The sequence below is a fragment of the Hyperoodon ampullatus genome (genome assembly GCF_949752795.1).
Source record: "Hyperoodon ampullatus genome assembly, chromosome: 17".
Classification (NCBI taxonomy): domain Eukaryota; kingdom Metazoa; phylum Chordata; class Mammalia; order Artiodactyla; family Ziphiidae; genus Hyperoodon; species Hyperoodon ampullatus.
Genome location: NC_136930.1, coordinates 11,258,795 through 11,284,992, shown reverse-complemented (window position 1 = coordinate 11,284,992; position 26,198 = coordinate 11,258,795). Strand labels below are relative to the sequence as shown.

Below are 26,198 nucleotides of genomic sequence, written 5' to 3'. Positions count from 1 at the left end.
CTACAGTCCTTGCTAAGTGGTAGTGGGGGTTTGCGATTCCAGATCTCTAGTTAGAGCCGGGTAGACGTGGGCGAGCCTCTGACCCAGCTGGGTCCACTAGATACTTGCTCAGGAATTTAGAATTGGTACATAGCAAAACTGGAAAGTGGACAGGAACACCAAGATAGTTTCCCTCTTCCCACCTCTATCTACCTTTCTGGGACCATGGGAAACTTTCTGTTTGCCTCTCTGAGAAGCTCGAAGTTGGTTTAAAAAGGAAGCCTTGATGGAAAACAACCTAACTATCCATCAATAGAGAAATGATTCAATCATGAGACAGCTCTGCCATGGAAAGCTATACAGCAATGTGAAAAAATGGAAACTTTTTATGAACTGATCATTTCCTAGAATGATCTCCAAGATATATTAAGAGAAGAATGCAACTCACAATGTAGGAGTGATAGTACACCACCATCTGTATAACAAGAAAGGAAAAATATAATGCATACTTAGACCATTTACATTTAATGTAATTATTAATATGTTAGGGCTAAGTCTGTCATTTATTTGTTTTCTGCTTGTTTCCTCTGTTTCTCATTTCTCCATTTCCCTTTTCTTATCTTCCTGGGGGTTATTTGAGCATTTTCAAGGATTCCATCTTGATTTACTTCTAGTTTTTTGGAGTGTATTACTTTGTGTATTCTTTTTAGTGGTTATCACAGTCTACTGATAACAGTGTTTGACCATTTGAGTCAAGTGCAGAAAGCTCACTCCCATTTAGGTCCCATTATTCTCTCCACTTTTAAATATCATTGTCTTGAGTATCAGATGATATTATAATTTTTATACCAGTCATCATATATTATTTAGAAAACTTATGAGGAGAAGGATAGTCAATTGTATTTACCCATATTTCTGTGTTCTTCATTGTTCTTTCTTCCTTTCTGATGATCCAAGATTGCTTCCTTCATCATTTTCTTTCTTTTGAAGAACATCCTTTAGCCATTCTTTGAGTAGATCTGCTAGTGATTAATTCTTTTAGTTTTCCTTAATCTGAGAACGTATTTCCTTCCCCATAATTCCTGAAGGATAGTTTCACCAGATATAGAATTCACAGTTCTTTTAGCACTTGAAAAATGTTGTATCACTTCTTTCTGGCCACTGTTATTTCAGATGAGAAATCTGCTGTCATTTGAATTACTGTCCCCATATAAGCATTGTGTTATTTCTCTGTCTGCTTTTATTTTCTTTGTCTTTAGTTTTCAGAGGTTTAATTATGATGTGTCTTAGTATGGACTTGTTTAGATTTATACTATTTGAGATTCACTCAGCTTCTTTTTTTTTAAATTATTTATTTATTTATTTATTTATTTTTGGCTGCATTGGGTCTTCATTGCTGTGTGCGGGCTTTCTCTAGTTGTGGCAAGAGGGGGCTACTCTTCGTTGCAGTTTGTGGGCTTCTCATTGTGGTGGCTTCTTTTGCTGTGGAGCATGGGCTCTAGGCATGTGGGCTTCACTAGTTGTGGCTCATGGGTTCTAGAGCGCAGGCTCAGTAGTTGTGGCGCATGGGCTTAGTTGCTCCGCGGCATGTGGGATCTTCCTGAACCAGGGCTCAAACCCATGTCCCCTGCATTGGCAGGTGTATTCTTAACCACTGCATCACCAGGGAAGCCCTCACTCAGCTTCTTGATTTGTAGGTTTACATGTTTTGCCAAATTGGGGGAATTTTCGGTGGTTATTTCTTTGAATACTCTTCAGTCTCACTCTCTTTCTTCTCCCCTTCTAGGACATGAATGCTGTAAATGTTAGATCTTTCGTTATGGCCTCGCAGTTTCCTGTGACTGTTTGTTTTCAGTTTATATTCTCATGTTGTTCAGATTGCATACATTGTATTGATCTGTCCTGAGGAGGACACTGATTCTTTCCTCTGTCATTAGCTCTACCCTACTAGTGAGCCCATCCAGTTAGTTATATTATTTCTGTTATTCTTCAGTTCTTTAATTTCCATTTGGTTCTTCTTTACAACTTCTATTTCTTTGCTGAAATTTCCATTTTTTTCACTTGGTTCAAGAGAATTTGAAATTCCTTGTTGAATCTTTCTTATGATGGTTACTTTAAAATACTTAGATAATTCCAATAACTGGTTCATCTCTGTGTGGGAGTCAGATGATGATCTCTTCTCATGCAAGTTGGGATTTCCTTCGTTCTTTGTATAAAATGCATGATTTTAATCTGGACATTTTGGCTATTATGTTAGGAGACTCTGGGTCCTATTTAAATTTTTCATTTTAATAGACAGTCAGTTTGTTTGGGTTTAGCATGCAGGTCCTAGCCTACTTTTGTGGTCAGTGGTTCCAGTGACAGTCTAGTTTTCAGAAACTCCATGGTGCTATTTTGGTCTGCTTGGTTTGTCTCCTGCCTCTGGGGCTACTACTGGTGCTTGTTGGTACTAGTTGAGGAAGTGAAAGGAGCCTTCCCAGGCTGGATGTCTGGTGCCTTTAGGTGGGGGAAGGGAATCTCCAGGCTGCAGGGACAAAAACATTTCCTGGGCTGGGTGTTTGTTGTGACAGAATCCCTCTTGTTAATTTCCCCTGTAAAGTGGGATCTCTGGGTGGGAGAGAGGAGGCTCAGGCTGGTGGGAAGGCCCTCTGGCTGGCTCTTGTTAGGCGGACATTCAGTTGGTCCTCTTTGCTGTTTCTGCTGGGATTACCTAGAGTTGTTGGCAGGACTTCCGTTCAATTTAGAGGAAGAATAGGACTACCTGGCTGCCTTCCATTGCTAGAGCGGGTGTTGGGAAAGGCCAGGCCTGGATTACCTTTTCTTGGGTGCAGAGTTGTAAGATGCCTTGTCACTGTGTTGCTCCTTTGGTCCTGTGATCCCTAACCAATTCATCTCTTCTTCTTCCATCTACCTTTCGAAGGTTCTCTTTTTTTTTGTCTCTTGTGTTATTTTCAAGGGTTTTCATCATGCTTATTAGCAGGGAGGATCTGTGAGAGACAAGCCTGTACCATCTTGCCTAGACCAGAAGGTCTCTTTATATGTTTATATAGCATAAGATCTCTCTAGAAGGGTACACAGGAATTTCTTTCCCTGGGGAGGGAACGTGGGGGATATGAGGTAGGAGGGAGAATTTTTTTGTATACCTGTTTCTGTGTTCTCATTTTAATCAGGTGAATATATTATCTATTCAAAAATAAAATAAAATATTTTTTAAAAATATTGGATTTTTTGAATCCGTATGGATTCAACAGTTGGTAGTTTTATTAAACTTCACTGACTTTTAATTTCACTATATTGTCACTGCTTTGATCCAGATCCCTGAATATAAGAATAATATTCTCAGTGGATTTTCAGTCTGCTCATACATTTTGAATAACTTGCAGAATACAAATGTGTAATTTAGTTAGAAGTAGATGCTTTTGGCAGCATACTAGTGCCCTAATCAGCTGAAAAAATAATATTTGTATGACATTAAAACAAAATTAATAGGAAGACACTGATTACATGAAAAGACTTTAGGTTGTAATTATTAAACTTGCAAACAACTCAGCATAATTAGTGTCTTAATTAGGATATGACTTGAAATTTTAGCTTACAAAATAAATAAAGGCAATTAAAAGTCACATTTGTAAAGTAAAGTGGGCTTTAGAACTTATAGTGAGACATCACTTTTTTTCTCATTTTGGGGATCATCTTTGTGTAGGATATTATGCTTACAGTGCGTATACTTTGATTCCCAGTCCCACCCCAGCACAGTGTCTCAGCCCAAAGGGTTAAAGGTCAAGTTTAGTGACCCTTCACCAAGGACATCTACCCAGAGGGGGCTGAACAGCTCCCAGCCACACTCCTGGGTAGCTCTAGGGCACAACGAAACAGCAAAGACTTTTTCTTCTCCAGCACCTTAAGTAAAATATAAACTAGAAGATTGATATTGACTTGGATCAAAATCTACCATTTTCACAGAACTATTTGGATTCAAATGAAAATTTTCACCACTGTCATTTATTCTTCAGCACATGCTTCTTGAAGACGTTTCAGGTCCCATAGTTTACCACATGGTGAAGGTTCCAATTCAAAGCCAAAGAATTTTCCATCAGTAGATAAAAAAGGAGAATTCAATAAATTTTGGTGGGCTAGTGATTTGGGAAAAAAATTAATCTGGAATCCTACCTTCATTCCTCATGTCAAAATAAACTCCAAATGGATCAAAGATTTAATATAAAAGCAAAATCATAAATGTACTAGAAGAAGATAATGGTTAATATTTTTATAATATTATAATCGGGAGAGGCTTTCTAACCACAACAGATAAAAGCCATAAAGGAAATGACTAACAAATTTGCCTACCTAAAAATATTAAACTTCCATACAACAAAAAACAAACAAAAATAAGTTTAAAAACCGAATTCAAGGCCAAATCAAGAAGTAACTGATTAAAATCTGAAACTTTCATTTGTATTTTGATTCATTTTTCTTCTAAAGGCACAGCTTTATTCCTCAATAAGTTAGGAAGTAATTAGAAATATGCATCATCATTTATGTACAAGGATATTAAGTATAGTGAAAATTAAAAGAATTTGCATGTTAAAAAGTAGCTCATAAAGTAATTAAGTTACAGAATAGCCATAGGCTGCAGGCATTAAAAATCACAATATTAAATAGCACCAAAATATTTTCATGATAGGATCTTGTTAAAAAGAAAGCTAGATAGTTGATGGGAATGTAAATTGGTGCAGCCACTATGGAAAATAGTATGGAGGTTTCTCAAAAAACTAAAAATAGAACTGCCATATGACCCAGCAGTTCCACTCCTGGGTATATATCCAAAAAAGCAAAACCACTAATTTGAAAACATACATGCGCCCAATATAGGGATGGGGGAGTGGGAGGTACAAACTACTGGGTGTAAGATAGGCTCAAGGACGTATCGTACAACAAGGAGAATGCAGCCAATATTTAGTAATAACTGTAAATGGAAATTAACCTTTAAAATTGTATAAAAATAAAAAAATTAAAAAAGAGAAAAAATTATATTTTCCTAAAATATGAAATGCAAGAGGTTGGAAAAAAATTTTAATGAAAAAATACAACAAACTAGTGAATGTAACATAAAAGAAACAGACTCACAGGTATAGAGAGCAAACTAGTGGTTACAAGTGGCCGGGGAGGGACAAACTACTGGGTGTAAGACAGGCTCAAGGGCATACTGTACAACACAGGGAACAGAGCCAGTATTTTGTAGTAACTGTACATGGAAAGTAACCTTTAAAAATTGTATAAAAATAAATAAATAAAATTGGGACAAGACAAAAAAAAAGACAGCTAGTTAGAGAATATAGATAAATCCAATTTGAGTGTAAAATGTCTTCTCTAGATTTTTTTTAAAAGACTGGAAGAAAAAATATCAGTGATAATTATCACTAGAGGTAGAATTATGGATAAATGTTATTATCTTCATTTTTAGTGATTTCCAAATTTTGCACAATAAGTAAATTATTTTTTTACTTAATCCTTTTTAAAATTCCTTGATGCTTTGAAGAAAAAGATATTCCAATTTTTCCCAGAAGTAGCTAACTTGGAATTAGATCGGATATGAAAGATCAAAACTGAAGACTTGAAAAGCATAGCACAATACAGCAATTACAACGAAGCTCCACTTTATTTATTTTTTTAAATCCCTCTACCAGATTTGGTGATGCTATCTCCTGTGGCTTAAATCACAGCTCCTGGTCATTTGCAGTGTTTGTCTGTATGTCTGTCTCTCTCTAACAATGCAGGCCTAGAACACAGGCTACCTTTTCCTAAGGCCCAGCATCACAAGAGAGTTCTTTCATAAAATCAGTGTGATGCCTGTCCATTCCCAATTGCTTCTGCTGTAGAATAGGGAATGGAACATGAGTTCCACAACTCTTGATTACCAGGTCTCAGCAGGAAGCTTATGTCTTTAATTGGAGGCACTCGCCAATCACAAAAGAACTCTCACTAGCAGTACAGGAAATAGCATCACTGAACTTCCTCTGTACCTGTACGTTTTCTTAATTTCTTCATTTGATGCTCCCTTATGCAGCCCAAGAATTTCATATAGAGCTTCTCCAGATGTGGACATAGTCCGCTGTCTTTGGTCAGGTGTGTTACATGCCATTTTCTCAAGCTGCAAAACCAGAGGGGAGATAGCCGTGAGGGTTATGCATACTGGATCCCACTCTCTCAAGGGAAGATAGTTCATTTCTGACCTTTTGTAAACTGACAATCTGAAGTACATCTTTGTGTTAGCTGCGAAAGGAGGGGAGAAAAAGGTGAGGAAAGCCAACACTAGAGCTTCAAGTCAGTCAGGGTTTTAAAGGCTACAGGCAGCCACGCAAATGGAATATGGCTTTGTCCACATGGGTAAATAGAAGCAAAATGTTATCTAAATATCCAGCTAACTCATAATTGTTAAAAATCAGTCCTCCCAAGTGAGGCATATATAGATTTTTTGGGTCAGAATTTGCATAACTCCTTTTTTGTATCTTTTCCAAAGTTAGCAATGGAAATAATCATCTATTTTACTTTGAGGCTATTGGCCTAGCCATTGTTAGAGTGTGAGTTTTTTTTTAAAACAAAACAAACAAAATGCAAAAAACCAACTTTCTGTAAGTATCAAAAAAAAAAAAAATCCTGGTCTCATCTAGGAGCCTGGTTAGAACTCCTCTGCAGCTGTGGGATACCAGGTCCCCCAACAGTGCTCATGGGTTTTGCACACGAGATAGCACAGCACAGAAAGGGCTGTGCTGTCCCAAGTCCCAAGGAGCCATATTCCTGCTGTGTTCTGGCTCTAGGGGGGAAGCATGGAGAAGCAAACACACTGGGGGCATTCCTGCATCCACACTCAGCCTCGCCAAGCCTTAATGTCTTCACTTGTAATATGAGGATAATAAAGCCCACATCATAAGGATACCTTAAGGATTTAGAAATAATGCGTATAATGTACCCAGGACATAGTAACTTCAAAGAACTATTTTTATTAAAGGAGGCACAGTGTGTAAGTCAGAGAGTGTACTGTAGTCAGACCCTCTGGGTTGGAATATTGGCCTTGCCATGACCAGCTGCATGACCATCCCTATCTATAAATTGGAGACAAAAAAGTGCCTGAACTCATAGAGCTGTTGAAGAATTAAATAAGTTAATATATTAAAAAACAGAAACAAATACCGATGTTCATAGCAGCATTATTCGTAAAAGCCAGATAAATGAAAATGTGATATGTACATACAATGAAATATTACTCAGCTATAAAAAGAAATGGAATTCTGATACATGCTACAATAAGATGAACCTTGAAAACATTATCTAAGTGAAATAAGCCAGTCACAAAAGGACAAATATTGTATATGATCCCTGTTCTATGAGTACCTTGAATAGGCATATTCATAGAGACAGAAGGTAGACTACAGGCTACCAGAGGTGGGGGTGAGGGGGAAGTGGGGAATGGGGAGTGATTGCTTAATGGGCACAAAATTTCTGTGTGGGATGATGCAAAAGTTCTGGAAGTAGATAGTGGTGATGGTTAAATATCACTGTGATTTTACTGCATGTCGTTGAATTGTACAGTTAAAAGAGTAAACTTTATGTTGTATTTGATCACGAAAACAAAAAAAAGAAAAAATAAATAAAATTACTTAGATTGCAAGCTCCTCTGACCAGAAATTCCTTGAAAATTACTGTCTATCTCTGGGCTTTGGGCTTTGGGCAGCAAGTGCTGTAAGAGTGAATGAATGTATATACCAAGGCTCAGGAGATGGCATCAGGGTTGTGGCGATACTCATGTCCAACACAAGGAATCCCTGATGACCACAGTGGCAGCAGCAGACCCAAATGGGCACATGCCAGTGGTAGATGGGCTTGGGTGAAGCCAACCTTTGAGCTCTGCTTCCGCCAGACTAATGACTGAACCAACACAGGCAAGAGCAGAGCCTTCTGGATGTCATTTGGTGGGTCAGGGTGGTCTTAGAGGCCCCTGAGACCGCAACCTGGCACAGTGAGCGCTTGTGGTCCTAAGTAATTCGATTAAGAAGGACAACGTGCCGGGCTTCCCTGGTGGCGCAGTGGTTGAGAGTCCGCCTGCTGATGCAGGGGACACGGGTTCGTGCCCTGGTCCAGGAAGATCCCACATGCCGCAGAGCGGCTGGGCCCGCGAGCCATGGCTGCTGAGCCTGCGTGTCTGGAGCCTGTGGTCCACAACAGGACAGGCCACAAGAGTGAGAGGCCCGCATACCACAAAAAAAAAAAAAAAAAAAGGAATATATCAACATAATGATTCAAATCTTAGGACCGTAGAATATGGAGTTAGAGGTCATCTAAGCCAACTTAACAAATGCCTTTTGGGGCATTCTGACCAGAGATCACTGTAGCAGACAACTGTACCATTAGCCTATTAGCTCTCCTTTCTCCTCCTTCTGCACTGCAGCATAGGCGTCTCGTGAGACCTGCCTCAGTCTTACGTGATCTCAGTTGAATAGACCAGGAGTGGGTACCTTACCCAAGCCAAGTCAACCAGGTCAACCAGAGTCCTTCCCTAAGATTTTTTTTTGTTTTGGGTGTAGAACAATCTCTCAGATGGTAAAACTTGTAAAACGTAAAATTTGGGTATTGTTGGCTGGCCTGAAATGAGAGAGATTGAAACAGACCTGCAGAAGGGGAGCAGTGGCAGGAGATGGAGAGCGAGCCTCGGTGGGGTTCAGTCCCCTGGTTCCAGCTGTTTTCGGGTACACTTGCAGCTCATCCCCTCCCACGGTTTGTCCATCAACCCTCCCTTGGGTTGAGCCAGTAAAATTCCTCCCTGTACACAAATGTATATACATTGTTTTCTTTTGAGCATGTCTTAGCTATAAATAGTCACTGTCCACCAATACTCCTTAGTGTCATGTACCTATATTAAACATCAGTAGCAGTTCCCTGAGCACCTTTAAGCCAGGCTTATCCACTGTGGATTTTTCTTAAATCACTGCAACCTACTCTACCTTTAAATTGAAAGTGGCTTGCAGGTATTTGAGAATGAATACTTCAGGGACATAACAATGGTATATATATATGTGTGTGCGTGTATATATATATATACACACACACACAGATATATATATGTATATATATACATACACTAAGGTATTCAAACCAAACAGATTCAGGTATAGTGTATAGACATTACTAGTATGGATAAAAGAAGCAGTGATAAATCTGGGTCAAGACATTTTCAGAAAGAAAGTTTGTAGAGAGCTAGTCAAGAGAACTAAGAAGAAATAAAAATATGAAAAAGAGTTACCTTTATTTTTGTCTATATTCAAAAGAAACAGTTTCAGTTTGAGGGAATAAAATGTATTCACTCTTCATCATCTATCTCATGAAATAAGAGAGAGGCCATGGCGTGCATAAATCAACAGATTGTCCTAAAATCAATTTCAACAAGGCACAAGCATGCACAGTGTCCCAGTTTTGACTGGGACTTTATTTTTCCAAGACTGGCCCCTAAAGTTATTCCAGGTGAGGAACAAGAGAGAGAGGTCACTTGGGGGCTGGAGTAGTCCTGGAAACAATGTGGGGTTCACCCTTCCCCGCCCCACAGCCATCCCTTTACATACTCCTTTCCCCAGTGGAAAAAGAAGGCAGATTCCATCTCTCAAATAGTTCTGTACATAGAAACTCACGCCCAAGAAGACATGGTAACTGGCTATTCCTTTGGTTTATGTAATTTTTCATATCATCCTTTATTTAGAAATCTAATCACACTGTAATCTATTCCTGCTAAGTGAAATCCAGTAGCTGACTTTCTTTATGTTGTGGATTGAATAATATTCAGAATGGGTTGTTACAGAGTTTGGAATTTGTTTATTTTCTGTTTCATCTTCTTTGCCCTATTCCCAAGAGATCAGAATATTTCTTTTTAGATGACAACATCAACATCTCTTAATTGAGGTACTTAAAAAAATTACATCAATATTGGAACACAAGAAAAAGATAGTTGGTCAATAGCTGGTCAGTGTTGTTAGTAGTTGGCTGACTCTATAAACTGAAACATAAAGGAACCCAAAGACTGCAGGGTTGCTTTCTGTGGGTCAAGCAACAACCTGCTATTTTTCTGTGCCCTTGCTGAGCTGGAAACCAGACTCTTCATATATTATTAATGCAGATGACATTTAGTGTCAAATTCAATAGAGTAATACATTGAAACCCTTAGTTGTTTATTGTGTGAAAATAAAGACATTATGCCAAGAACATACTAACTACAGAGCAATAGTCAAAACATCTCCTAAAAACTCTCCTTAAACTTAAATAATGGAGTCATACCTTTGTTTAATTCCTTATATAATATATAATCTTTATAAGTTCTTCCTCTGTAGCCTTTTGAATGCTAATGTTCCTGTGCAAAACTCAAGTCTTTATTATTCATTCATAGTCTCTCATCTATACTATCCTATCAAGAAAAACTGTTATGCAGTTATTAAGTAATTTAATTTTGATCATGATAAGTGCATGACAATCATCTGAACTTAAATTACTTTCTAGCTGCATTACAATCCATTAATATCATAATTTCTTAAACCACTGACCGCTAAAGTCACTACCAAACCACATACAGCTTACCTGTCTCTTGATAAAGATATAATTGAAAGAACGTTCAACACTCCAATGGTGACAGACATCCAATTCAAAACAAACCCATATTTTAAAGGTTCTAATTCCAGGAGCCCTACAAATGCTGTTCTAAATTTTTCATGTTGACATGAAATGTTTCCTTCAGAGTAAAAGAAGCTTCACCTCTGTCTATTATGTGAATTCTGAAAATGGAAAAAAAGTCAAACTATGCCTTTCTTGGCAGGGTCCCTTCACGGCTGAGAAAATGAATGTGAGCAGGGGAGATTAGATCATTAAACAGCAAAAACACTTCTGATGGCTGTGATTGGAGGAGCCAACATGTTTCACCATTTTTAAATTACTTCTATAATTCCTCTATAGAAATCTGTTTATTGGAGCAAGATCTCCTTATTCAAAGGGCGTTGTATCTTAAAGCTAAACACACATCCAAAATGCTGACCTATGTTTTAAAGTAATAATTCTCCCTAGTGTGATTACAGTTTGCTATTGAAAAATAATTACCTCTTGACTGCACTTGGTACTTCTATAAACAGCAACCTGAAGATGAGACAACTTGGGAATCTTACAAATAACCCACAGTACCTGTTCCTGTAACTCCGATTCTGTGTTTTCAAACAGGAATAACTTGCTGTTTTCAACTGGTCTGGAAATAGATGTGCAAAGAAATAAAGAAAGGCAACAACAAGGAATTGTTTCATACCTGTTCCGCTCTTTCAGAGTAAACGGCTGCTCCTTTCCGTCGTTCCCATGCGAGCTTAAGCGGGTCAATGGCGTCGAGTTACTTTTGATTTGTTACTCTATCAGCCAATTGGTTATCCCTCTGGAAAACATAACAAAGAGAGAATAAAACATGCATGACCACAAAGGTTGCCATTACAAGGCATCCAGTGATACCAAAATACATGCTACCTCTAATTTGATCATTAGTCAACTGTTGCTTGGCTCAGCCAGATGCTGCTATGGAATTGCTTCCAGGTTTCCACCAGAACTTTCAATCAAGAAAATGTGCTATCTCCTGACATGCAAAGTGGGTTCTTTTATTATTTTTTTATTGAGATATAGTTGACATATTTAATTCATTTCAGGTGTACAATGTAATGGTTCAATATTTGTATATATTGCTAAAAGATCACCATGGTAAGTCTAGGTAACATCCATCACCATACATAGTTACAAATTTTTTTTCTTGTGACGAAAACTTTTAAGATCTACTCTCTTAGCAACTTCCAAATATGCCATACGGTATTATTAACTATAGTCACCGTGCTGTACATGACATCTCCACGACTTATTTTATAGCTAGAAGTTTGTATCTTTCAACCCCCTTCACCTATTTCACCCACTCATTACCACGACCATGCTCCCCCCACCCCTCTCTGCTTATGGCACCCACCAATCTGTTCTCTGTATCTGTGAGCTCAGGTTTGTTTGTTTTTATTCCACATGTAAGTGAGATTATATAGTGTTTGTCTGAATTATTTCACTTAGCATGATACCCTCAAGGTCCATCCATGTTGTCATAAATGGCAAGGTTTCCTTCTTTTTTATGGCTAAGTGATACATACCGCATTTTCTTTATCCATTCATCCCTTGATATACACTTAGGTTGTTTTCATATCTTGGCTATTGCAAATAATGCTGCAATGAACATGGGGGTGCAGGTATCTATTTGAGTTAATGTTTTCTTTGGATAAATACCCAGAAGAGAAATTGCTGAAATATATGGTAGTTCTGTTTTCAATTTTTTGAGGAACCTCGGTACTGTTTGCCATAGTTGATGCACCAATTTACATTCTTACAAACAGTGCACAAGAGGCTCCATTTTCTCCACATTTTCGTCAGCACGTGTTATTTGTAGACTTTTTGATGATAGCCATTTGGACAGGTGTGAAGTGATATCTTACTGTGGTTGTGGCTTGCATTTCCCTGATGATTAGTGTTGTTGAGCGCCTTTTCGTGTACCTGTTGGCCATCTGCATGTCTTCTTTGGAAAAATACCTATTCAGATCCTCTATCCATTGTTTATTTGGGTTGCTTGCTTTTTTGCTATTGATTTTTATGAATTCTTTATATATTTTAGTTATTAACCTGTTATCGGATATATGATTTGCAAATACTTTCCCCCATTTGGTAGGTTGCCTTTTCACTTTGTTGATGGTGTCCTTTGCTGTGCAGAAGGTTTTTAGTTTGACATATTCCCACTTGTCTATTTGTGCTTTAGTTGCCTTTGCTTTTAATGTCAAATCCAAAATATCACCAACACCGATGTCAAGGTGCTTACCACCTACATTTTCTTCTAGGACTTTTATGGTTTCACGTCTTACCTTCAAGTTTTTAATCCATTTTGAGTTGATTTTTGTGTACGGTGTAAGATAACGGTCCAGTTTCATTCCTTTGCATGTGGTTGTCCAGTTTTCCCAACACATTTATTGAAGAGACTGTCCTTTCCTCAGTGTATACTCTTGGCTCCTTTGTCATAGATTAATTGACCATACGAGCATGGCTTTATTTCTGGGCTCTGTGTTCTGTTCCATTGATCTGTGTGTCTGTTTTTATGCCAATACCATACTGTTTTGATTACTATAGCATTTATATTAATAATATAGTTTGAAATCAGGGAGTGTGATGCCTCCACCTTTGTTGTTCTTTCTCAAGGTTGCTTTAGCTATTCAGAGTCAAAGTGGGTTCTTTTTAATTTTATATTCCTTTGGTCTAAGGCTAGTACTAATCAGTTGCTTTAAAATTACTGGAAGGACCATATAACATTAATAAGGGTGAAACTGTAATTTCTCACTACATTAATTCACCTGTTTTCATATCTGAATATTTTACCCTAATCTTAGTTAAGAGGCACTGAGTCACAGTGGTAACTAAGGTGGTTTTAAGAATTAGGGATTTCTTGGGACTTCCTTGGCGGTCCAGTGGTTAAGACTCCACACTTCCATTGCAGGGGGCATGGGTTCAATCCCTGGTCAAGGAACTAAGATCCTGCATGCCAAATGGCACAGACAAAAAAAAAAAAATTAGGGATTTCTTGTTAAAACAATGGTCAAAGTCTCATATAAAATAGAAGGTCACAAGAGAGAATAGTTCCCTATGATTTTGAGTAAGATCATACAGACTGAAAAAGTCTTAAGTCAAATGAGACAGGTATTACTCCTGAATTTTGCAAAATGTGGCCTGGCTCCTGAAGTTGAAGGTAGTGTTTAAGTTTGCTGCTTAGTATGACAGGTAGCAAAATCCTAGTGCTATTTTGTATAAACATTTCAGAGCACTCTCATCTCTAGATATCGTTGTTTTTTTTCAGATACAAAGGCTATTTCTCATAGATCCTGATTTCCAGCCAGAGTTTAGAAAGCAGCCCATCATCATGCAGATAAATGGGGCAGGGGTGGGGGGAACTAAAGACATTTAAAGCCAAATACCCAAGTTCCATCATCCCTTCAGCTTAAGGACAAATGTCCTTTTTTAAAAAAAATTGAAGTATAGTTAATTTACAGTGTTGTGTTAGTTTCAAGTGTACAGCATAGTGATTCAGTTATATATTTATGTGTATATATATATATATACATACGTATATGCATGTATGTATTCTTTTTCAGATTCTTTTCCATTATAGGTTATTACAAGATATTGAGTATAGTTTCCTATGCTATACAGTAGTTCCTTGTTGTCTGTTTTATATATAGTAGTGTATATATGTTAATCCCAAACTCCTAATTTATCTCTCCCCCACCCACCCTACTATCCCCTTTGGTAACCATAAGTTTGTTTTCTGTGTGAGTCTATTTCCATTTCATAAATAAGTTTGTTTGTATCAGTTTTTTGGATTCCACATATAAGTGATATCATATAATATTTGTCTTTCGTTGTCTGACTTACTTCACTTAATATGATCATCTCTAGGTCCATCCATGTTGCTGCCAGTGACATTATTTTATTCATTTTTATGGCTGAGTAATATTCTATTATATATATCGATATATCTATATCTGTATAAGTATCTATATAGATATATGCTACATCTTCTTTATCCATTCATATGTCAGTGGACATTTAGGTTGTTTCCATGTCTTGGCTATTGTAAATAGCGCTGCTGTGAACATTGGGGTGCATGTATCTTTTCAAATTAGAGTTTTCTTTGGATATATGCCCAGGAGTGGGATTGCAGGCTTGTATGGTAACTTTATTTTTAGTTTTTTAAGGAACCTCTGTACTGTTCTCCATAGTGGCTGCACCAATTTACATTCCCACCTACAGTGTAGGAGGGTTTCCTTTTCTCCACACCCTCTCTAGCATTTATTGTTTGTAGATTTTTAATGATGGCCATTCTGGCTGGTCTGAGGTGATACCTCATTATAGTTTTAATTTGCATTTCTCTAGTAATTGGCGATATTGAGCATCTTTTCATTTGTCTGTTGGCCATCTGGATGTCTTCTTTGGAGAAATGTGTATTTAGGTCTTCTGCCCATTTTGTGATTGGGTTGTTTGTTTTTTGATATTAAGCTGTATGAGCTTTTTGTATATTTTGGAAATTAAGCCCTTGTCAGTAGCACTGTTTGCAAATATTTTCTCCCAACCCGTAGGTTGTCTTTTTGTTTTGCTTAGGTTTCCTTTCCTGTGCAAAGCTCTTAAGTTTAATTAGAAGGGCAGAGTCCTTTGATGAAATGAAAATAGTTGCTCTATTAATATGGTGAGATTATGGGTGATGTTTTTTAAAATTGAGGTTTAAAGCCTCAAATTCAGTTTAATAAATAGTTTTAGTAAAATCCATTATTTTTACACAATTAACCACTCTCTTCTTAAATCATTACTTTTTAATTTTTTAATATTGACTAAACCATGAGTTTATAATTTTTTTAAGTATTGCAAAACTCTTAGGTGAAGTAAAACTATAGCTGTTTCTCAGAGAGAAAACATAGTTTCTTATTCATCTAGTCATTCAACAGTTGGTTACCTACTAGGTCTAGGCATTGGGCTAAATGCTAGAAATATCCTGGTAAACAAAACCAAACACAGACTCTGGGTTTGCGGTTTACAGAGTTACAACCTACCAATAGAGACAGATATTAATCAAATGATCGCTCAAATAAGTATAAAAGTAAGACTTTGGAGAGATGTAAGACTATGTAAATCAGTGGAGCAAGGGAAGATCAGAAAAAGCTTCCCTGAACAAAAATAACCAAGCAGATAACTGAAAAGAACTAGATGAGGGGATTGTTTGTAGAACCAAATATATTCTAGGCAGGCGGAAGAGTACATTCAATGGCCCTGGGCACTAAAATTGAAGAAATAAAAGATTCATGCTGGTGTGTGCTCTAACACATAGGATGTCAGCACATGCCTGTACACATATGGCTTCTGATATATAATCTAAAGATACAGCCAGAGATTAATGGAATCATATTCCACTAAAACAGGTGAGGCTTTCTAGAAATGGTGCGCTTCAAATGATATTTGTAAAAGGACATAACTCATGGTAAGCACATAAATAACTCCTTGATGCAAAATGCACCAAATGTACTGTAAAAGCATTGCCAATGTAATCGTTGAAGTTTAAAGAGGGGAATCTAGAAAATATTCCAAGATTGAACCAATGTGGCCTTTCTAGAAAATTGGAGAGAGAAGTCTGTGTGTGTGTGTGTGTGTGTGTGTGTGTGTTTGGGGGTGGGGGCATTGCATGCAAATTTTCCCTGTGTATTCTATTTATGGGGTCTTCGCTATTCCTTTAGGTGCTCCTAGAGACCTTTTATATACCTCTCTGAATTACCACATGGGGTTAGGGTTATTACAATAAATGACTAGTACCAATACATCAGCATAGAATCTGCAGCAGGTACTAGATGAATTTGAATATTTGACCAAAATAATCTAAGAATCATAAACATTAGGGTACATAGTGTTTAATGTAAACTTCATATATCAGTAGCAGGTGCAAGCACCACTCATTTTGAACATGTGATGTCCAAGGGCACATAGTTTCAACAAATAAATCCTAATCTAAACAACCCAATTCAGTGAACAAAGGCATTATTATCGCTATCACTGTTACTATTATTACCCTTCTACATTATTATTATTATCATTATTATTATTATTATTATTATTGCTATATATGGAATTCAGGCCACCCACTTTATAAATTTCATGGGACGAGTCATCTGGGTAAGCTTCATTCTGTTAAATGAATTTAGAAAGGAAAAAGATAAGTTATTGCCTTGACTGTGTAAAATTAAGAGGCTGTTGGTGACCACTCCAGCAGCACCTCAAACAAAATTACAGAACAATTCTGGCAATTCTTCTGTAAAATCAAGTGTTTATGTTTCAGAGTGTAAATTGGTTAATTCCTATTATGTCGCCTAATTTTCCAAAGTTAAAAAATGTCCCTTTTAAAAAGAGGTTACAAAGGGGATGGAATTTTAATGTGCCTAAATCTGTAAATATGAAGAAAGCATAGAATCATAGAAGGCTAAGGGAGATGGTAACCACAAATCAAAAACCTACATAGATATACAAAAACTAGAGAGAAAAGAAAACAAGCATACCACTAAAGAAAATTATTAAACAACAAAAGAAGTAACTAAAAGAAGAAAAGAACAGAGAAGAACTATCAAAACAACCAGAAAGAAGCAGCATACTGGCAATAAGTACATACCTATCCACAATCATTTTGAATGTCAATGGACTAAGTGTTTCAATCAAAAGACATAGGGTGGCCGATTGAAAAAACAAAACAAAAACACAAGATCCATCTTACAAGAGACTCACTTCAGAAATAGACACACACATGGGCTTCCCTGGTGGCGCAGTGGTTGAGAGTCCGCCTGCCGATGCAGGGGACATGGGTTCGTGCCCCGGTCTGGGAGGATCCAACGTGCCGCGGAGCAGCTAGGCCCATGAGCCATGGCTGCTGAGCCTGCGCGTCCAGAGCCTGTGTTCCGCAACGGGAGAGGCCACAGCAGTGAGGGGCCCGTGTACCGCGAAAAAAAAAAAAAAAAAAAGAAATAGACACACACAGACTGAAAGTGAGAGTATGGAAAAAGGTATTTCATGCAAATGGAAATGACAAGAAAGCAGAGGTAGCAATACTCATATCAGAAAAAAAACAGACTTTAAAAGAAAGTCTAGGGGCTTCCCTGGTGGCGCAGTGGTTGAGAGTCCGCCTGCCGATGCAGGGGACACGGGTTTGTGCCCTGGTCCGGGAGGATCCCACCTGCCACGGGACAGCTGGGCCCATGAGCTGTGGCCACTGGGCCTGCACGTCCGGAGCCTGTGCTCCACAATGGGAGAGGCCACAACAGTGAGAGGCCTGCGTACCGCAAGAAAAAAAAAAAAGTCTATAACAAAAGATAAAGAGCATTATATAATGATAAAGGGATCAATACAAGAAGAGAATATAACATTCATCAACATATATGTACCTAATACAGAAGCACCTAAATATATAAAGAAAATATTAACAGACATAAAAGGAGAAACTGACAAAAATACAGTAATAGTAGGGGACTTTAACACCCCACTTGCATCAATGCACAGATCATCCAGGCAGAAAATCAGTAAGGAAACAGTGGTCTTAAATGATATTAGACCAGTTGGATTTAATAGCTATCTATAAAACATTCCATCTAAAAACAGCAGAATACACATTCTTTTCAAGTGCGTGTGGAACACTCTCCATGATGGATCACATGCTAGGCCACCAAATAAGTCTCAACAGATTTTAGAGGATAGAAATTATATCGAGCAGTTTTTCTGACCACAGCAGTATGAAACTAGCAATCAATTGCAAGATGAAAAATGGGGAAAGTATGGAGACTAAACAACATTCTACTAAAAAAAGAGTGAGTCAATTAAGACAGCAAAGAGGAAATAAATCAGAAAATACCTTGAGACAAATGAAAATGAAAACACAACTTTCCAAAATCTATGGGATGAAGCAAAAGCAGTTCTAAGCAGGAAGTTTACAGCGATACAGGCCTACCTCAAGAAACAAGAGGGCTTCCCTGGTGGTGCAGTGGTTGAGAGTCCGCCTGCTGATGCAGGGGACATGGGTTGGTGCTCCAGTCCAGGAAGATCCCACGTGCCGCGGAGCGGCTGGGCCCGTGAGCCATGGCTGCTGAGCCTGCGTGTCCGGACCTGTGCTCCACAACGGGAGAGGCCACAACAGTGAGAGGCCCGCATACCGCAAAAAAAAAAAAAAAAAAAAGAAACAAGAAAAATCTCAAACAACCTAACTTACCATCTAAAGGAATTAGAAAAAGAAAAACAAAGCCCAAAGTCAGCAGAAGGAAGGAAATACTAAAGATCAGAGAGGAAATAAAATAGAGACCAAAAAAACAATAGAAAAGATCAGTGAAACCAAGTTGTTTTGTTTTTTTTTTTGGAAAAGATAAACAAAATTGATAAACCTTCAGCCAGGCTCATCAAGAAAAGAGAGAGGACCCAAATAAACAAAATAAGAAATGAAAGAGAAAAAATAGCAACAGATATCACAGGGATACAAAATATAGGAGAATACTGTGAACAGTTATATTGCAACAAATTGGAAAACCTAGAAGAAATAGACAAATTCTAGAAACATACAACTCTCTAAGACTGAATCAGAAAGAAATAGACAATCTGAACAGACTGATCACTAGTAGCGAAATTGAATTTGTAATTTAAAAACTCCCGGGAAACAAAAGTCCAGGACCCGAGAGCTTCACAGGGGAATTTTAAAAAAACATATAAAGAAGAGCTAATACCTGTCCTGCTCAAACCATTCCCCAAAAATGAAGAGGATGAAGAACACTCCCAAATTCATTCTACGAGGCCACCATCACCCTGATACCAAAACCAGACAAAGACACTCCAAAAAAAGAAAAGTACAAGCCAATATCTCTGATGAATGTAGATGCAAAAATTCTCAACAAAATATCAGTAAGCTGAATTCAACAATAAATAAAAAGGATCATGCACCATGATCCAGTGGGATTTATTCCAGGGATGCAAGGATGGTCCAATATTCACAAACCAGTCAGTGTGATACACCACATTAAGAAAAGGAAGGGTAAAGAAATCATGTGATCATCTCAATAGATGCAGAAAAAGCATTTGACAGAATTCAACATCCATTCATGATAAAAACTCTCATCAAAGTGGGTATAGAGGGAACATATCTCAACATAATAAAGACCATTTATGACAAACCCATGGCTGACATCATACTCAACAGTGAAAAGCCAAAAGCCTTTCTTCTAAAGTCAGGAACAAGACAAGGATGCCCACTCTCACCACTTCTGTTTATCATATTATTGGAAATGCCAGCCACAGCCATCAGACAAGAAAAAGAAAAGGCATCCAGATTGGAAGGGAAGAACTAAAATTGTGACTCTTTGCAGATGACATGATACTATTTCTAGAAAACCCTAAAGTCTACACCAAAAAACTCTTAAAACTAATAAATGAATTAGTAAAGTTGCAGGATACAAGCTTGATATACGTAAATCTGTTGCTTTTCTAAACGTTAATATGAACTATCAGAAAGAGAAAGCAAGAAAAAACAATCCTGTTTAAAATCACATCAAAAAGAATAAAATACCTAGGGATAAACTTAACCAAGTAGATGAAAGATCTATTCTCTGAAAACTGTAAAACACTGCTGAAGGAAATTGAAGATGATACAAAGAAAATGGAAAGATATCCTCCCATGTTCTTGGGTTGGAAGAATTAATATTGTTAAAATGGCCATACTACCTAAAGCAATCTACAGATACAATGCACTCTCTATCAAAATACCAATAACATTTTTCACAGAAGTAGAACAAATAATCCTAAGAGTTATATGAAACTACAAATGACCCTGAATTGCCAAAGCAATCTTGAGAAAAAAGAACAAAGCTGGAGGTATCAAGCTCCCTGACTTCAGACTGTATGGTAAAGCTACAGTAAGCAAAACAGCATGGTACTGGCACAAAAACAAATATATTGATCAATGGGACAGAATAGAGAGCCAAGAAATAAACTCACGAACTTATGGTCTACGACAAAGGAGGCAAGAATATACAATGGAGAAAAGACAGTCTCTTCAATAAGTGGTGTTGGGAAAACTGGACAGCTACATATAAAAGAATGAAATTAGAACATTCTCTGACATCATACACAAAAATAAACTCAAAATGGATTAAAGACCTAAATGTAAGACCAAATACTATAAAACTCCTAGAGGAAAATATAGGAAGAACACTCCTTGACATAAATCGCAGCAATATCTTTTTGGATCTGTCTCTTAAGACGAAAGAAACAGAAGCAAAAATAAACAAATGGGACCTAACTAAACTTAAAGTCTTTTGCACAGCAAAGGAAATCATTGAGAAAACAAAAAGACAACCTACAGAATGGGAGAAAATATTTGCAAATGGTGTGACTGGCAAGGGGTTAATATCCAAACAAACAAACAACCCAATGAAAAATATGGGTAAAAGAACTGAATAGACATTTTTCCAAAGAAGATATACAGATGGCCAACAGACACTTGAAAAAATGCTCAACATTGCTAATCATCAGAGAAATGCAAATTAAAACCACAGTGAGGGGCTTCCCTGGTGGCACAGTGGTTGAGAGTCCGCCTGCCAATGCAGGGGACGCGGGTTTGTGCCCTAGTCCGGGAAGATCCCACATGCCGCGGAGCAGCTGGGCCCGTGAGCCATGGCTGCTGAGCCTGCGCGTCCGGAGCCTGTGCTCCACAACGGGAGAGGCCACAACAGTGAGAGGCCCGCGTACCACACACACACAAAAAAAAACCCACAGTGAGATATCACCTCACACCTGTGCAACTGGCTATCATCAAAAAGTCTACAAATAAGAAATTTTGGCAAGGATGTGGAGAAAAGGGAACCCTCCTACATTGTTGGTGGGAATGTAAATTGGTGCAGCCACTATGGAAAACAGTACAGAGGTTCCTCAAAAAACTAAGAATAGAACTGCCATATGATCCAGCAATTCCACTGCTAGGTATATATCCAAAGAAAACAAAAACACTAATTCTAAAAAAATACATGCACCCAATGTCAGAGCAGCATTATTCATAATAGCCAAGATACACACACACACACACACAATGGAATATTACTCAGCTGTAAAAAAAAAAGAATGAAATTCTGCCATTTGCAGCAACATGGATGGACCTAGAGGGTGTTATGCTTAGTGAAATAAGTCAGACAGAGAAAGACAAGTGTTATCACTTGTATGTGGAATCTAAAAAAAATAAAACGAATGAATATAACAAAAGAGGAACAGACTCACAGATATAGAGAACAAACTAGTGGTTACCAGTAGGGAGAGGAAAGGGAGGATGGGGCAAGATAGGGGTATGGAATTAAGAGATACAAGCTACTATGTATAAAATAAATAAGCAACAAGGACATTGTACAGTACAAGGAAATCTGGCCATTATTTGTAATAACTTTAAATGGAGTATAATCTATAAAACACTGAATTACTATGCTATATACCTGAAATTAATATAATATTGTAAATCAACTATACTTCAGTTTTAAAAAGAATCATAGAAGACTAAGGGGGAAGAACTAGATAGGAGCTCTTTCTAAAATCACTTGGAAAGATTTTAAGAATTCTGATGTCTAGACCCCACCCATGTTGTCCAAAAGCAACATCTCTCAGATTTATCCCAAAGCAAAATCTTGCAGAGTGGGCCTGGTTCAGACACTTTTAGGGCTCCACGTGTTTCTATAGAGCTGCCCACATTAAGAGCCAGTGCTGACTAGTTTCCTTATTCACTGGACCTGACAGCTTTAGTTAAGTAACATGGAAAGCACTTGTCGATCAAGCAGCTCTCTAGAGGAATTTTCCATTGCCTGGATTTCCTAAGAAAACACTTAGCAAAGATAATGGCGTCTGTGTGATTCAACAGAAAATAAAATTTGGCTTTGCATAGTTTAAATCAAGAAGGAGTATCCAAAAACAACATTCCTGTAGACTCTGGGCAAGTCACTTTAAACCTGTGTCTTCTCTGTAAAAGAGTAATAAAATATGAACCCTTTTTATCTCTCAGACCTTTTATCAAATACCTGGTATAGGTGTGCCAAGAACGATACTAGGTACTTTTATAAACACAAATCTAATGATTATTTTCTAGGGTTGGGGTTTGAGCAATTGTTAAGATGGTGCTCTCTCTCTCTGCCCCCTAAAATTGAAACAGAGTATGCTGGAAGTATTTTAGTAATTTGAATGGGCAATCCTGGTAGATTTCATCCCAAATCTGTAATTCATCAGTAGGTAGAATGAGCTATGTGATGAATATAGTGCAAGACATTATACTGGGGGTTGTGAGGGTTTCAGAGGTGGGGATGGTGGTGCTGGTGGTGATAGTAACTAGCCTGTTAACTAGATTCTCTCATTGGAACCCTACAAAATTATAAGGTGGGTACTTTCATATCCTTATTTTATGGAGGAGGAATATAAGATTGGAGAGGCTGAATGAATTGCCCAAGGTCACCAGCTAGTAAGCCGTGGACCCAGGCTTTGAAACCAGGCTGACTGATTTCACAGCCCAAGCTGTAACTCACCAGAGAGCTTTGCTTCAGGAGTTCACAGTCTAATTCCAGGGGGTTGTTGCCTGCTCTATTCCCTTGCTTATCAATCTGTGAATGAGCCAGATGGAGCATATTTTAAAGCTCAAGAAAAATATTGTAGTAATGGCTTTAAACAAGGAACTACCAATAAGCACGTTCATTAATGAGGTCCAGTACGTAGTTCAGTGTCAAGGACAGTATTGGTTAAGTAAAGCTCTGAATCTGAGACCTGTATTACTGAAAAAATATTGACTGTGTCTTGTCTGCTGCTAGGAAACATAACATGTACTTCACAGATGTGAAATTTAAACACCTTGTTGCTTACTTACAGTAAGCAATTGCTATGATAAACCAAGGAGACTTCAAGTCCATCAGAAGTGTTTATTTGATAAAATGTCTGTAAGCAGAACGTTGATCCTTGATTTTGCCGATGGTTGTTCCCCATTCACCTTAGCTCAAGATGTCTCTTATGTTAATTAGCTAAAAAAGATAGAAGATAAAAACAAAGACATAAACTTTTGCTCAAGGCAAAATTTCTTTTCAATAAGGTTTCCAATACAGTGATTGTTCTACAAATTGTCATCTAAATGTGGCTAAACAGACTACAAAACCAGCAGAGTACATAGAAACCAAAATAGTTGTCATTCCTATTTTGGGGGGCATTTAAGTGGTAGTTTAATAGGACTCGCCTAAAGGCATGTCTTTAACTCTAATAAAGCCCACTTTCAAATGAAGCCTCACCCAGCCCAGGTAACAGACATGTGTTTGAAAGTGAAGGACATACTAAAGGATTCCCTCTAGAGATTAATAACTCCTTTAAACCACCCTTGGTAATTTCCTAATAAGTTTTTTCACAAGTGAAATACATGATCTGATACTCAGTGTCCATTTTAAGAAAGAGGTAACTGACCACCTGTGGTCATATCACTTCCCCCCAAGCATGAACATCAGTGATTAGGGGCAGAAAGCTGGAACTGGGGTCCAGTCCAAGTGCTCTCCTTCCACATCTGTTCCTTTAAATCCTCGTTCATTTAAAAGGCTGAATTGAGAAATAGAATCACACATGGCGGAGAATCCTCTCTTGTGAGTGCACGTGGCCAGGCCCCTGCAACAATCACAGGACTGGGAAGCAGCGCAGTCCCCTGTTGTGCGCCAGACAGATCATGGCCTTGCATCAATTTCTAGTGTCCATACTGGATCTTCCAGTGGTACATTTCAACTTACTCATTGGGATAATGGCAATGACTTTGTGCCCTCTATTGTAGATACACATTTCCCCCTCGTTTTGCCGAAGTTTTCTCTTTCAGATGAACAACTAGAGCCCACTAAATTGTAATCAACCCCTTAGCACAGCTTTTTGGTCTGCAAAGCCTTCTTCTATCTCGGGTAGTAAGTGGTGCTTTATTACCGACAACGTATCATTGCTAAGAACAGTCTCTGTCTCTGCCGAATGCCTTTGGAAGGTGCCCAGAACTGAACAGCTAAAGCTGAGCCGCCTCTCCCAGCGGGTGAAGGTAGACAGGCTCGTCTCTGAATGAGTTATGTAGTCAGGTGCAGATTTCTCCACAACTGCACACACACACACCCATGGTTTCTAGGCCTGCAGAATTAGATGGGCCCTGATGCTGGTCTCCCTGCTGCCCACCTAGATGGGCACTTGTGCAGCTTAAGCTCTCCTCACAGGCCTCAGACTCCAAAGCTGAGCTCAGTTGCCCCTTCCCAGGGCCCTCACCACCACCGTCAGGCCTCCCATGGGCATCCCCAACTGCTCACTGCAGCTGCTCCCAGACTCTTCCGTGAGGCATACACAGCTTTCCATGATGCTCCAGAAACCATGAACATTCTGCCAAACCATCCTCACCATCAGAGGTCACTGGCAGGAGCTGGTCCAAGACCACAGACACGCAGACTGGTCAGCTGGCCACCGTCACCAAAGCCCCACAAGCCGCCCAGGTGATAACCTTAGGACCTCTGCAATCCCTCATCCCTGCTCACGGGGTCTCCTCTCTCAGGCTTCTCAGTTCTCTCAGGGCCAGATACTAAGTAGAACTCATGAAACCAGTTTTAAATGAATGGCCCTGGAAGTAACAAGCTGGGTCCCTGCACAAGTTAGCTCTTACCTGGGACACAGTCCAAAGCCTCCCAAAGAGCTGACTGGAACTAGACAGTCTCAGGATGGGGTGGGAGGGTGAGTGACAAGTGCTTCCCTGCAAAGGAAGCTCTAACCCTACCCAGCACCCTTCGGTGGGTGTACCAGCCCCAGGGCTTGGACATCCAGAAAATGGTCTCAGAAGCCTTCTCTGTAACTTTCTTAGAGACCTGAGCAAAAGAGTCAAATGAACAATATTTAGCATTTGGTCTCACATTAAAAAAGCAAGGCAGAGCAGCTATATCTGTATGCCTGTATCGCCCTCTGGTGCTCAAAAAGTAATGAACTATAAATAGTTTCAACTTGAAAAGATTCCTCACCCCAAATCACCCTTTCTTTTCAGTAGCCCTGACACCTCTCTCTCAGCCACCTGAGATTGTGAGAGTCACCAAGAAAAACACTCGTGGAAACAAAAGGGTGGGGCAACATCAGGGTGGGGCAAGCCGTGTCTAGAGGGGACGCCACCTTTCTGCCATATTCTTCGGAAGCTGAAGTGTTGCAGCAGTGTGGAGCAGCTAGTCAGCTAGGGGATTTAAATCACAGCCCTAGAAAAATCTGTTTCGAAGTTTCTGTCTGAAGGGGGACACTTTAGGGCCCTTGTGGAAATTCTGGGGTCTCAGACCCACTTGCTGGGCCAGGACCGAAGACCCACGAGATCCAGGCGGCAAATTCACAAACAGTGAACCGATGCCTGCTGGCTGCTGCCGGGGCAGGCAAAAGCCAAGAGACGTTCCCTCTCTCTCCGGCACATCGCATAGGTCCCCAGACGGCAGGTCTTGGTCAGGTTTTCCTTGGCCAACGGGGCGGGGTGAGCGTTTTATTTAAAGGCAGACGCACATTCCAGTCCGCAGTGGCTCCCCCAGCGTCAC

At 38.8% G+C, this 26,198-nt stretch overlaps 1 protein-coding gene across 1 annotated transcript in view; it reads right to left on the bottom strand.

Moving 5' to 3' along the window:
- The window catches only part of DNAJC5B (DnaJ heat shock protein family (Hsp40) member C5 beta), a gene marked incomplete at its 3' end in the record, with an annotated part of 67,776 nt that extends 41,984 nt beyond the window's left edge, over nt 1-25,792 (bottom strand). Inside the window, exons 1-2 of the mRNA XM_079722714.1 lie at nt 25,757-25,792; nt 6,003-6,130 (exon numbers count right to left, since the gene is read on the bottom strand). Coding sequence (XP_079578840.1) covers nt 6,003-6,121 — 119 coding nt within the window. The 5' untranslated portion in view covers nt 6,122-6,130; nt 25,757-25,792. The remainder of the gene's footprint in view (nt 1-6,002; nt 6,131-25,756) is intronic.
- Nucleotides 25,793-26,198: the final 406 nt, after the last annotated feature.